The sequence below is a fragment of the Gallinula chloropus genome (assembly GCF_964237585.1).
Source record: "Gallinula chloropus genome assembly, chromosome: 2".
Taxonomy (NCBI): Eukaryota; Metazoa; Chordata; class Aves; order Gruiformes; family Rallidae; genus Gallinula; species Gallinula chloropus.
Genome location: NC_140086.1, coordinates 38,388,148 through 38,403,228, shown reverse-complemented (window position 1 = coordinate 38,403,228; position 15,081 = coordinate 38,388,148). Strand labels below are relative to the sequence as shown.

The 15,081-nt window shown below is 44.6% G+C and overlaps 1 protein-coding gene across 1 annotated transcript in view; it reads right to left on the bottom strand.

Moving 5' to 3' along the window:
• Window positions 1–14,422, bottom strand: part of CYP7B1 (cytochrome P450 family 7 subfamily B member 1) — a gene marked incomplete at its 3' end in the record, with an annotated part of 126,005 nt that extends 111,583 nt beyond the window's left edge. The window contains exon 1 of the mRNA XM_084280196.1: window positions 14,292–14,422. Coding sequence (XP_084136322.1) covers window positions 14,292–14,386 — 95 coding nt within the window. The 5' untranslated portion in view covers window positions 14,387–14,422. The remainder of the gene's footprint in view (window positions 1–14,291) is intronic.
• Between the last annotated feature and the right edge of the window lie 659 nt (window positions 14,423–15,081).

Below are 15,081 nucleotides of genomic sequence, written 5' to 3'. Positions count from 1 at the left end.
TGTGTTATGAATCACAAAAGCGCTAAACCTACACGCACAATTTACAGAAGAGATTATTTCATTTGGCTATATGATAAAGCTGCAGCCACTGCAGAAGCTCTTCATGTGAATGAAGGTAAAATCCCAAACTTGCTGAAATTAATGGAAAACCTCAGCAGTCTAAAGTAAGGCCAAAAAGTCATGTCAAACACTGCAATAATCTGGTAAGGGTCTGTTAACTGCTTTAACATGAGATTAGGAGAATTAGAGGCCTAAGGGTTAGAAAACACCAGCTGTAGTAGATATTTTATCAGGAGGAGGATAAGCACAGTTCAAAACAAAAGGGACTTGAGATAAAGAAAGAAAATACTAGACTGAATGACGGAAAAAAACTGCCAGAAAAAATCAAGGGAGACTTAAATGCACTAATTTTTTACTCTGTCTAAAACTGTTGAAAATCAGTTTGATCAGGCAGTCAAGAAGATTACACTGGTGTCAGGGCAATGACAGAATTACATAAATGAAGAGAACAGTGACGGCTGTAATCCCTTCCCTGGGCGAAGGAAGGAGTCTTGCAGAAGGCAGGTGTTGCAGGAAAGCCAAGAAGCTTTCAAGCTACTCTTAACCAAGTCAAAGGTAAGGAGGGCCCACAATGTAGTTCAAGGGGAAAGTTTCAAGCTAGATCAAAAAAGTGCCAATAAATCTTGATCTCACATAAAGCTAGTGAAATTCATAAACTTCAATAATTACAAATTCAGTGGCTCAGTAAACTCCATCAGGATTCCACATAAATTTTCTTCAAAAGCCAGAGCACAGATCTGCCTGGGACTCATGGAGACTAGCCATTTGTAAGTACATTTGAGTTGCCATTTCATTCTTGGGGCCTGAAATTAATTTAATTATATTTTCTCATGAAGTTCATAAAACCTAATACTACCCTCACACTGAAAACAATATGATCCTGGGGAAGGGGGTGTGTGGGGGTTGATGATCAATATACTGAGCAAGACTGGGGGAAGAATATGGATGCAAATGCATAACTGAGGGAGCTACCAGGAGCGTTTGGAAAGGCCAAACTCTTAGGTCTGCAGAAGCAGCAGGCTCCTGGCATGACCTCAGCTGTAAGGAAGTGATGAAATGAGGATGAAGTGGGACTGGGGAGAGACCAACTACAATCACAGGACAGGGCAGGAGGCAGGATAAAATTTCTCTTCCTGCTGCGTGTTGATCATCCTAATTCGTGCTCTTTCATTCTCCCTACCCCTGACAGGAGATGCACTCCATCACAACCTGCTCTAGGGTTTCATCCCATCCATTGAGAAATAAATCCCACATGAAGAGAACAGAGGGGAAATAAAGGTCAATTAGAGGCACTGGACGTTAAGTAGTCACTCACATCTGCTGACAGCTAGGTTGAGGATCCTGGTGGAATTGCCAGGTGACTTACCAACAAAAGCACTTCATTTTTTTATTGTCATTTTGTCCACGGAAAATCCCCTTACAGGGTCCAGTGTGATAAAAGCAATTAGCAAAACTCACTCAAATGAAACAAAGAAGGGTCTCATTAGCCTAGCTTCCCCCTGAGTGGAGCAATGGGAATTCATGAGGACAGTTCCTGTACAGTGGAGTGAATTTTGTGAACAGTAAAAAAGCAAATTGAGAAATCAGGAAAAAAGCACACTGTAACACCTACTAGGAAAAAGGGATGATACAAAATATAAAGCCTGCTGAAAGAGCAAAAAGTGATAAATACTGACTTCATCCTTTAGCGACATAAATGTAGCATTCTCCCCCAGCCAAACTCCGCAGTCAAGTCATAATGATAATCAGCAGAATTGCAGTAGGGTCCAAGCACCTTATTTATGCTACAGAATCCAACTGTGATGGTTGCCTTCAACCTACAGAGCACTTTTGAGAAATTTTGCATGCAAAGTCACATCTACTGAGGCTCCTTGGACCAGCCCAACCTTGGCAAATGAAAGAGGTGTCCATATTCTGTACTCACCTGCAGCAAAATTTATACTTCAGCTGACAATTAACTGATCTGACCCTTCCACAATCTCAAGAAATAAACTGACTGCCAGGAGCTGGGTAGACCTTCTACTACCTTGCTGCCTTTAAGGACATGATTTGATATTTTTGCCACAAAAAAAAGTAAAAAGAAACACCTAACACAGCAGATCTGCAGCTGTATCTAATCCAAGTCCCTGGGACCAAATAGGATACCAGAGGTACAAAAATGGGTGGTAGCAGCAGGGATTTTGTCTTAAGAGAGCCTTGGATCCTGCCCACTGAGAAAAGCAGTGGGGGACGGTGATGTCCTGCATGCGTTGGAATCATGAGGAAGCCTTTGCTTTGGAAGTCACCATCATCACAGCACACATGGGGATTTTCTATCTTCCTGCCATTTCCAATACCAGTTGCAGTCCTTCACTGAAAACTAAGCCCGTGCAAAGTCTTATGACCCCTGAGGGACCAAAACTGGGACTCTAGAGGACATTCCTAGCACTGCCAATTACTTACAAAGCTACAAATATAAGCATACTGGGCTTGGGATTTTTATATTTTTTTTTCACACGTTCAGATGACAGAAACCATCTGACTTCCGAAGCAGCACATTGTCTTTGTGTATTTGTGCTGAAAACAATTACAACAAAAATCTTTTTGGGCCTTCAGTTTGATAAAAAACCTACAGTTTAAGTTGCTCTGTCCCTGACATTTTCTATTGTACACTATGCATTTATGGGTCTGGAACTGCTGAAACTCAATTTGGAGGCATGAGATCATGCATATTCCTGGCTACTAAACAATAGTCTCAGAGGTCTTATTAATAACAAGATACATTGAAATAATGTGCAAAACAAAACAGATGAGATTCTTAAAGTCAAAGCAAAAAAAAGCAAAAAGAAAGGAAAAAAATAAAGCAGCATTGGTTCATCTGGTCCTGTCTCAATTGTCTGGGTTTTATAGCCTTCATTACAAAAATGTGGCTACTCTTCTTTTTCCCCAAACAAGCAAGCATGCAGTGCAGAGGCTTTGGAGTAGCAACAGGGAGTACCCAGTCATTGGTCCACCCAAATGTTCTTGGGGCGGGCAGAAACACCAAATTGCTTCAGTCCACACTAACCTGCCATTGAGGCACAGTTAAAGATGTGTCAGACGAGCTCCCCAGCACCTTTGCAACAGCAGTATTCAACACTTTGAACAAGAGATGGCCTTGTTTGTTAGTTCTGGATGTCATCTTTGGCTATCTTTCACCCCTTTTAATTAAATTTTTTCATGTTTAAAATGACATATTCAGCCACTAATGAGACTGAATTCAACTCTCCATCACCGCCTTTCTTAAAGTAAAGAAAAACCTATGGGATAAGCACTGGACTGCTCATCCCTCAAAGGAAAAAACAAAAGAAAGGCAGGACATCTTTCCATGCACAACTTCACGCACAATTGAGTTCAACCACAATTTAAGGTAGCGGATGCAGGAGACACTGCAATGGCCTAGTCTATGCAGGAGGTGAGACTGGACGGGTCACAGTTGTATTTGATTTGACATCTGTTTGTGAGGGCAAAGCTTGAAGGTATATCTTATTTCTGCAGATGTGATCACAAAGCGAGTAAGCCTGAACTTTCTCTGGAGCCAAACAGATCTCAGCATTGCCTATTTTAGCTTCTTGCCACTACAGAGTGAACAGGAGTGGCACACTCAGCTTATTTTTAAAGTCTTAATAACAACAGGTTTTTAAGACTCTACATTTTTATACCTGATGTGGTTCTATCTTGAGGAAGTCCACAGGTTAAGAAAAAGTGTCTTGATTCATTATGTGGTAATATCAAGTAGAATCTAACAACCACGACATAGGATGCAATAAATAACATAAATAAATCTGACTCATTCACATATGCAAGATTTCTTTGAAGCTTAATTATAATTTTTGTATCACAAAGCAGCAATGCCAGAAATTCATCTGTCTGTTCAACCACAAATCAGACACTGAACAAGCAGCTACTTCCCAAGCCACCGAACGCCAACACACATGGGGGACCTCTCCAGTCCTGCTGTGAGCAATTCTGTGTCGCTCTTTAGTGTCCAGAGACAATTGAACCTGGCTTTAAAGGGCATTCTGTGGGAGCTGCTAGGACACAGACTTCAAATTTGGTCCTCAGAAGGAGTCCAGGCTCTGAACCCAGCTTCTTGCAGTTGTTCTAGGGCCTGGAAATCAATCTCCATCAGTCACGTATGCTTGGATGGTAACTGTTACTGAAAAGCCCAAACATCTTTTATGTACTGTCATGCAGTGTAAGTTTAATCTCATCAACAGATAAGACACATCTAAGTCCTACTGCTGTTGAGTCAGAATCTTTCAGACACATACTTGTAGTTAAAAAGAGCACCACGGACAAGCCTACCCTCCCAGTACTTCAATATTTCTTTCCTGTGTTGCCCAAATACCAACTCTGCAGGTTCATTGTGTTTTGCAGTTGGTTCTTGGATGACTCCTGAACTGAGAGACATTTTCACTTCTCGTACAGCTACACAGCTGCTCCTTTTAAACAGGAATCACACACGAGCATTGCAGTGTGGGCTCTGGCAGCATGCCTCGCCCTCAGCTGTAGGGCTTGGAAATTTGCTAGTTAAGCAAAACAGTTATTCTGCTGAAAAAGTTATCCTAGACATCTGAAAATCTTTTTTAAAAAATTAAAAAACCCATTCAACAAAATAATGAAGTTTTAAAAAGGAATAAGGAAGACACACATGGTCCACTGGGAGTGCTTTACAAATACTGGTGCATACCAAAACAAAAGCAAACCTTCCAGGGAGGCTTCATGTCTCCTGATGAATGAAGTATAAATCTGAGATCAATAAATATCACAGATCAATTCCTGAACAACTCAGGGAAAAAAAATATACCTTGTCATCAATCCACTGTTTGAGCTATTTTCTGAGAAGCTTCCCAAATGTGACTCCCAAAGCTTCTCATGCTGAAAAACCAGCTGGAGAGAATTAGTACTGCTATGATCTATCACACACCAGAAGCTCTGAAGTGGAGCTATTGTAACCTCAAAAACCATGCCAGCACTGAAGAGGAAAATATGGAGCAGCATTTCCCAGCTAGGGAAGCAGTGATCACATGTTATGGCAGCATCAGTTGAATGGACCAACAGTGGAAGTCACTCAAATTCTCTTCAAAGAGATACCAGTAACTGTCCTTCCTTTGGTAAGGATCCTGCTTTTGTTAATCAGATTAGAGTATCTGAAAATACTTTGATTTTCCATGGGGCCTTATTAGAAAGTTGGAGACCATCTCTCTGAAAGCTTCAGACTACAGTATTAAACCATGACAAAGGGGCAAATCCACCCTTCTGCTGGCGTTCATACAGAGTAGAAAGAGACCAGAATACTGACGTGTCAGGAACTTCATTCTAATCACCAACTCTCGGTCAATTTTGTCGATTGTGCTTTAACAGCAGTCATTTCTCTTGTTAAGGAATACAAGGTTCCTTTTGGTTCTGTTAGGGGTTTTTGTTTTGGTTTCTTTTTACTGTCAGAGTAATAATTGCAAAGCTTCTGCATTCTCACACCGTGTTGAAATGAGAACTTTTTAATTTTTTTTTTCTAACTGCTACCTCACTTAGAAGAGTAATGAAAATGCAGCAATTTTCTATATTTTTTATTGTATCATTCAAAGATTCCATTTTTTTTGATCTTTTTAGGCGAGGCAAGCAACAGGAGAAAGCAGGCCAATAAGCAGTTTGCTGATTTCTCTGGGGTCCTACAAAAAACCATAGGCAACGACACTTAGCAGTGCTGCACTCTTGTCTCAGCCATCAGTAGCAGATTGACTCATACAAACAAGAACTCCATGGGTGAAGAGCGATGCTGTCAGCAAGCAACACCAGTAGCTTGTGACAAACATGCAGAGGCTCCCTGACAGGTCCCTAGGATGTCATGGACCAGGAAGGAGATGCTTCTTCAATTTCCCACTGTGGACATGATCCTGCAGTGTGCAGTGATGCAATCCGGGGTTTCACTCCAGTGTCAGGAAGGGACAGCTGTGTCATGGAGAGGTCACTCTAACATCCCATTTCAGTTTCATTTTGTTCCTCTCTTCTTCCTCCACATGCCTCCACAGGGCATGAGCAGGCCACCCTGCTAAGTCACCATGCAATACTCTTCCCAGATCAATAGGGATGCAGCCACTGCATTCAGCTAGAACCTCCTACCATCAGGCCTACAGTATGAGAGAGAATTTTTTTGTTTTTAAGAGCATTAGAATATTGCTTAGGAAACTACAAGATTAAATCACAAGAAGCACAACCATAGCATTTTTCTGCTGATTTGAATTACGAATAGAAAGTACGAGCAGTTAAGAGGAAACAAGATATGTTCTATACGGGAGCCAAGATTTTTTTTTCCTGACATGTGCCAAACAAGGAGAAGAAACAGAAGAATCTGGCACCATTAAAAACAGTTTGTGGAGAAAGGAACTGAGTATCTACAGCCAAGCTCCATGTGGTTTGTAAAGAGGAAACTTTTGTTTTATGGGACTCTCAGTCAGCCAAAATTCTCCCAGACGGCGTGCAAATGGATATTAGCCTAAAACCCTACACGCATCTTGTAGAAGGATCAGTAAATGGTGGAGAAAGAAAAGGAACACTACTGAAGTTTTAAATCAGAATTCAAAATCTGCCTCATGGTTGAAAAAGTTAGTTTACCAGACAGCTATAATGTCATATATGGTAAGTGTGTTGGAAAGGAAAGGCAGCAAGTTAAAGCACAAAACGAGAAGTCAGGAAATGAGTTCCAACCCTGGCTCCACTACCAAGTAGCTCTATAAAACTTGGATAAAAGCGAGAAAGACTGCCAACTCAACTGTGAGATTTTCCTTAACTTCATATAGTGTATTAACATTGCACTTATGCTGTTTCTTTTAGCTTCTGTATTTCCCCCGCTCCCTGGCATTGCTATGCACCACGTTAAACAAGCGACTAGATGGAGTACTGAGAACAGTTACATTACTACAGCAAAACAAGTTCTGCCCAACTTCTTAATCAAAATACTTGAATGTAAAAATCCCAACGATTTTCTATGGGACTGTAATTCTCGCAACTGAGCAAGACACTGAAGCGGTGGATATGATCCAAAAGTTTAGCTGAATGTTGCAATAAAACGTAGCATTTCTGGCATGAAACAGTAACTAGAACTTGTACTTCAGCATACAGGAGAAAGGGAATGGGCAGGCAGCAGTTCCTCAGCACATGTTGAGAGGTTGGTTATACCCTGGCAGAATTTGCTTCAACTTCTGTGGCAACTAAATGCCCTGAAAAGCATACAGTTATGTTGTCTGGAAATTACAAGGACACCACACTGACCCCCAGTTTACAGCAGGGAAACTGAGGTGGAGTCTGTAGGCAGGACTGCAAGTTTGGGAAGCGTCCAAGTCCCTGCACCCCACTTAGGTCACTCCTTGCTAACCGAGTCGCAGGCCTGGGCAGTTCTGTGGGTCAGGACTCCAGTCTGCCCAGCAGTCACCTAACGATGTATCTCTCCAGTTTTATCTCCAACAATGACAACACATCATGCTTAATGGAGAAGTTGGCAATATCTCCTGGAAGAGGCTACCTGGATTAAGATACATCCCTTTGTGTCTTCCTTCACACCAGTCTTTACATGTAACGTTTCAGCTACGATTTGCCAACAAGCATGCCTTCCTGCTCTAAATACAGTACTAAGCATGAATCTCATTTATTAAGCAGTCCATATTTGCTTGAGTTTTCCTCATTCATACCTCTAGTACCATCAGCTTGGAGGAGAAGCAGAATGGTTAGTTGTTCAGTACTTTCTCTAAACCATACGTGTTTGTGTCCAGTACTCTAGATGGATGCTCCATACATGTCACACTGAATAAGAAAAAGAGCTGAAAGCAATTCCCTTTAATTCCTCCAAACAATAACGAACAGAAGAGAGCAAAACCAAGCACTTCAAGGGAAAAAAAAGAAAGATTACTGATATTTTTTACAAAAACACCAGAAGGAAAAAACACTGTGAAAGGAAAAAACATTGTACTTTAGTGAGAAACCTGAGGCCAGCAGTGCTTATTGCCATTAAAAATATCTCCATACCCTCCACAAACATTTACCAGTGTGGCATCTACTGATGGGTTCTGGATGCTAATCCAGACCAGACCAGGTACAAATGAAAGTTAAACAACTCCTGACAAAGTAGGTCAAGAAAACTGGGAGGGAAGGGAAACTGTTGCTAGGTGGCAGTGTACCTTAAGCAAAGAATACTGTAAATCATAGATTATTGGGAAAGTTTGTTATCTGCTAAAAGAGGTGTCATCTTCAGTGTCATCTTCAAAGCCTTGGTAGGAAGCAGAACCCAAGATGTACATGATATCCAGACTACGTATCAGAAGGATGAGAAGCAGCACTGAAAGCAAAAAATAAGAAAAAGAGAAACACCTGTTTTGAGATATGCTAGTGTAAAAGACTCTCCAGGTCTACCAGTGCCATAAGAGAACCCAAAGGCCACTGACCTGACTCATGTACATCTTGTGAAGACTATGGCTTTGCTTATTAGTTTTATTCAACCTTTGCTATGCTTTTACCAGAAGAAGCAAGTAGAGAAATAAATTTCCACCACATCTTGGCACAACACCGAAAAGTTGACAGAAAACCCAAGTGTGGTGGTGAGAAAGAAAGGTTTTTTAAGGCTACTCAAGAAACAGAACTGTTACTTTTCTGCCTTAAACAGTTTCAGTCTTCAGTCCTAATCTTTTTGGAGTGTAGTAAGAGTGGACAATAACATTCTACAAAGGGAGGTCACGAGAAAGTATGCACTCTCTAGGAGTCAACCAAGGGGATGGAGAAAAAGGCCTCTGTAGAAAGCCAAGGTAAGAAAAGAAGGTATGAGGGAGATTTTTCTGGTATCCTTCTATCTGTCCTTCCTGATGTTCTCTCCAACAGAAAACTACCTTAACATATTGCCTAAATTAGCAGAAGTGGTAAAAAAGACAGGCTGATGACATCTTGTGAACTACAATTCGCTTGGTAAGAGAGCTGTTAGCAAGCTCACAGCTTGTCACAGAGAAGGATAAGATGTTCTTGAAGGCAAAGACAAAATCTATATTCTTTTCAACAATATCTATCTGGGTTCAAGAGAGCAATTTTTTGGACAAGTATCTTAGATGAATGTAATTGTAGAGATTGGAGATATTTTAGAGGATAGAATAAAAGAGAAAAATGAAATATACTTTGCTCCAACAAAGCTTTAAATCTGTAATTCAGGCCATAGAAGAATCTTTCTTGAGAAATTTATGAAGTAATTCTTCTTATGTTTTTAATCTACAAATAAGCTGTTTAAATTTTTTATACCATGTTTTGGCTCATTAGAAACTAGTTAGAAATAATATATTTGAACATATGTGCCCCATCTAAGCCAGCACAGGAATTCCTACACAGGTTACACCACTATATACTGTATCATTCCTCGCAAGCAACCCTGACTGTGAAGTCCATTCATAGTAATTAAAATACCAAGCTTATTAATCTATAGAGTTGCAGAGGGAAGAATTTTTACAAACCCCTTTGCCAGTGCAGCTCACATAGGACGTGTGTTAACTTTCCAAGCAGACACAAACCTCTCACGAGTATTTCCAGGCTGGGTCTGTACCTTCTCTATGTGGAAAACTTTGGGACTCAAACCTCAGGATAGCAGGACCTAATTTCAATAGTTAAATACAGATGCAACAATCTTTGTTCCACTTCTCTCCACTGTCCACTTCCTCAAAGCCGGTGGTTTTAATTTGTGGTCAGCCTGAGCCTCTTCCTATTCCTGGTAATCTGGAGCATCTGCCCCACGAGGAGGGAGGCAGAGTGCGTCTCAGCCTTGTTCCAAAACTGCTGGTGACAATTTGGGAACAGTCATAGCCATGCAATAAACACTCACACCCAAAAGTAAACATCAATTTGAGCAGGAAAAAGTAGAACAGGACCACAGCTATAGAAGCCACTAGGAGCCAACTCCTGTAGATCTTGAGGGCCCTTCCCTGACTTGGGAAGCATTCTGCTGGAGGACAAGCAGAACTTGGCTTCACTGTCCCTCTCACCTCCTGCGTTTCAGACCATGCGCAGCCAGCAGAAAAACAGGTTGAAAACAAAACAAAACAACCCATAAAGCTGGGGCTGACATAGGCATTTTATGAAGACAAAAGAGAATAATTGGTACAGTTTTACCACAGCAGAAATACTTCTGTGTGGTGGCACAAAGGAATCTCTCTCTGGAGAAAATACATTTCCCAGCACACAGCCTAGAAAGGCTTTTCTTTATTAACCAGTAAGAAGGAGATCTTTCTGTAGCATGCAGAAGGCAATGAGCCTCATTTGACACTGAAGTTTAACTCAAAATAATTTTTTCCTGTGATTAAGGAAACTTTTGTTCTACTTCTGTTTCTTCACCATCTGTGATATGAAACCTGGCAAAGACTCCAATTAGTTTCCTTTGTGCTATTACAGCCACCAGCACTCAAATTATAAACATTATATGGAAGGAAATTCCTATTCCTTTCTTTGCTGTCTCCAATGAGTAGATGTAAGTACCCTAATAGGAAAGCCTGGTTAACACTGGATTACACCAACCCCACTACAGAAAAAGGAAATGGCTGATTAAGTTAATACACCACCTCTTCTGACAACACCTTTACTCCAGTAACCAGTAATGAGCACTCAGCCAGAGACAAAACAAAGCAGAAGCACTTCACACCAAGAGAGGTGAAATCCTGCAACATCTGCTTAAGGAACATCAGGGACAGATTTGGGGGAGCTTTCTTCTCTGGGACACATTAACTCTCAGAGTCACATCATCTGTGGTTCTGCTTCCCCTCAGTGGAGCAGGACAGAGGCATCCTCTGGCAAGACAAGCTTACCAAACTCTGAAGAGCAAGTTAACACTTCACAGTGTATATTTACTTACTTAAACTCTTCAGTTATATGTACACACATTTGACTGCTGTTGCTAACCTAGATGGAACCCATACATAGTTGTGGTTAAAATGTTAAATTTTATTATTCTGGTAAAGTTTATCTGCATAGCTTAAACACAAGAAGACAATCCCCTTATAGAATTTGCACAGGGGTATAAGCATGCCAACATCAGGGCAACACTGTAATGACTATGAACACACCTGCAAAATTGAAATTGCAATGCTTTTTCTAGCACAGGCCACCTCTACAAAACCAGAATTTATTTGTCTTTCTGTACAAATGTTAATGAACCACGATGAAGAGTACAACCTTGGCTTTGGCATTTATTTGTGCAGTAATTTGCCAGTAGTCCCATGTCAACTGGTTTCCCAATGCTCTTTGTGGATTCCAGATGGGGGGTGGCCCCAGCGTAGAAGGCAAGGAGAGAAGAAATCTGACACACGGAGGACACATGGGGTTGGATAAACAGATAAGGGTCAGATAAGCAAGAGGAGACCATAAAATTGCACAAAATCTGAGGGGAGGTAGACTAAGCCGTATCCTCATTTTTTAATCCACTGAATTAATGCAGCTTTTCTTCCTGCAGATCAGAAATGGCTGCTGAAGGCAGCCAGGCTGCTGCCTGGCATCCCTCAAGACCACACACAATTTCTTTTCTTCCTTTATGCTACCCCCCTCCCAAATTACTTGCACACTTTATTGAAGCAGGATAGCCCTTTGACACCAGCACCTTATGCTGAGGGCTGTACCACATAGCGATGGATGGTTTTTCCATCTTATATTTCCAGTTGCTCACACACCAGTGCTTTGGGCCTTTCTTTAAGAAACAGCACAGGATTTAAATAAGTAGTTTATTAATCAAATAATCAGCAGTTTGGTCTTTTTGGCAAGATGGTGGTGTGCCTTGTTGCTGAGCCCTCCTGTATAATATCATCCTATTGTGGTACAAATGTCCAAACAATTTTGCTGTAGATTCTAAAGAGCAAACTTAAAAAGCTCTACAGCCACAGGGGTTACGAAAATATATTTTATAAACCTTATTAATGTTTATAAATCTTACTAATGTTTATAAATATGTAAAGGGTGACAGTCAGGAGGACAGAGCCAGGGTCTTCTCAGTGATGGGCAGTGACAGGACAAGGGGCAACAGGTGCCAGCTGGAGCATGGGAAGTTCCATGTGAATGTAAGGAGAAATTTTTTCACAGTGATGGTGACGGGGCACTGGAACAGGCTGCCCAGAGAGATTGTGGAGTCTCCTTCTCTGGAGACATTCCAAACCTGCTTGGATGCTTTCCTGTGTGATTTAATCTAGATGACCCTGCTCTGGCAGAGGGGTTCAGCTAGATGATCTTTTGAGGTCCCTTCAAACCCCTATCGTTTTGTGACTCTGTGAAAATAATCCAAAATGGCTTCACTGATACTTTTTCCCTACCTGGAAAGAAAATCCATCTGACTAAAAACTTTACAAGCAAGAGTTTTGCCTGTTTCCATTTTCAAAAATCAGCCTACTACAACCCTACTAGACTAATGACAGGCATGATTTTGCAGTCGGACCCAGTATAACAGCCTCTAGCCCTAAAATGACACGCAGTTCCATTTGGCGTGACCATGTCCTCACTGCTCCTCTCTTGTTTTCTCTGCTGACCTCCTTTAGGGAGCTCAACTTGCAGGGAACTAAACCTATCTAAAAAAGTAAATAGTATTTTGCCGGTTTAACTCCCATAACCAGCTCACAGGGGATCAGATAAGCAACAGGGTGGAGGAGGAGGAGGAGTAACTAGTGGAGTAGCAGCTAGTCATTCTACGCTGAGCTGCAACACAAAGCTACATCCTAAACGACTGTATCCTGTAGTCTGTTTTATGGGATTACCCCACCCAAACACCAGTATGGATGTCTTCCACTTCAGGGCTCTATAATTCAAATGACATTGATAACGGTTCCAAGCCAGACATGATGGAAATAATTCATCTCTCTTTACAGTCAGCGATCAGATGCCGGCTGGGATCAAAAGACTGTTTTTCACTGTTTTTCCTCTGTTGTTTGATTCATTTTATACACAGTCCCAAAGTTAGGGTGACTGGTCCAAAACCCGTCTGACTGACTTTCTGACTCTTTTTCAGAAGCTGCTACTGCGTTTTATTTCTTATGTTTGTATGTCTACACTTTCCAAAAGTAATTTGTATGATTAGGAAAAGTAACTGTTTGCTATTTATAATTAAACGGTTGCTGTTGTGTTTCATTACGCGATTTAAGAACATAAACAAACAGAGCAGTGAATACCAGCCCCTCCCTTCTCTCCTCCACCAAGCCTCTACACACCTTTATTCATCAGCTGTGGAACAGACACTGGAGAGCATCAAGTATTGGTGACACAGGCCAAAAATGCCTGGGAAGATGTTGGCATATAACGAAACAGGTGTTGTGTGGCGCTTCTTTTCCCCTCAAAAAACTACCGCTTCTACTGAAGCGTGTCCCGAAGCGCGGGTGCACCTCCCGGGAAACCTTCGGCCGTACGCTGAAGGAGACTAAAGGCAACACCGGGGGAGGCGCTGACACAAGTCACCAAAATGTCCACGACCCGAGTTCTAGGGGCTTCGCTGTTACCACTGCCAGCTACTCCTCACACAGGAAAGCGGCGGTGGAGGGCCGATGTCGCAACCCAGCAGCGGCAGCAGCAGGTACGGCCGGTGCCCCCCGGGCTCCGCGGGAGCGCTGGCAGTGCCGCAACAGGAGCTCTTGGCGCTACGTGCGGCGCGCAAGGTACGCTCAGGGTGTAGCAAGCCCAAGGAGCACCGACATTCACGTGCCAAACTGCCAGGGGCCAGGCTACGCGCCTTGAGTACCCCCTGTCTTGGGGCACGGACTCCCACACACCCACGAGAGGCGACACCAGCTCCCCCCCCCAGCCCCGGGCGCTCCAAGAACCCACGTGCGAGCGGCCGCCCCCACCCGCCGGCCAGGAGCGGAGCCGCCGCCGCCGCCCGCAGCCCCCGGCTCTCCCTCGCCTCCGGCCGCCGCGCCGTAGCGGAACGGCGTCGGAACCCCGCCGAGAAGCGGCGCCCCACGGCCCCCGCGCTCGCTCCAGCCGCAGCTGGGGACCATGGGCCGCCATCCCCCCGCAGCCCACCGCCCCCGGCCCGGCGGGGCGGCGGCGGCGGCGACGGGCGCTGATAGGGCTTCCCGGCGCGGGGGGGCGGGCGGAGGGAAGCGCGGCCCAATGCGCGGCTCGGCGGCGCGACTCCCGCCTCGCAGCCCCGCTCCCCCAACGCGGCCGTGAAGGAATGCGGCGGGCGCCCCCCGCCCCTCCGCCCTCGCCACCCCCGGTACCTTTTCCTCCTGCAGAGCACGCACACGGCCCAGAGCAGCAGAGCGGCGGCGGCCGCCCCGCCGTAGGTGCCGAGCTGCAGCGTGTCGGGGCCCATGCCTGCACCGCTCTCCTCAGCGGCCGCTCGCTGGTGCCTCGCCGCCGACGGGGAGGAAAGTTTCGCCCGTCCTCCCGCTCCCTGCCGGAGAGGCTCCCGGCCGGCCAGCCCTCCCCGCCCACCCGGAGCCCAGGGGGCTGGGTTTGGCTGCTCGGAGCCGGACTTGGCGAGCGAGCCCGGTGAGACCCGGCCGGCTCCTCCCCGGGGAGCGCCCGGCGCGGGGAGGGTCGTGCCCGCCCGCCCCCGCGGCCTCCCGGCGCCGGAGGGAAGCCCCGGCCTTTGGCGTGAGGGGAAAAGCACCGATCTGCCGGAAAGGTCCCGGGACGGAGACTGGGTCGGGGGGTTCCATAGTCATCCCCCCGCTCTCCCGCTCCCCATCAGCCCCCCGCACCCCGAAAGAGGCTCAATGCCACCACTCACCCAGGCGCGGGTACCGCAGTAGCGCGTCCCCAGAGTGTACTGCGCTGGCTTGGGTAGGGAGCAGCTCCAGCAGCCCTTTCACCTCCACCTGGTTTTGGTACCAACACCCTCTGCGTGTACCCTTCTTAAAAAGCAAGAAAGCACGCGTCTCCGCCCTCCCACCCCCGGCTCCCAGTTTCAAAAACCTTAACCTGAGGTAGGATAAACTAGACGTGAAGAGTGAAGGTTGGCTCTTGATGCTGGGCTGCGCAAGAAGCCAGGTCGAGTCCCCAAGG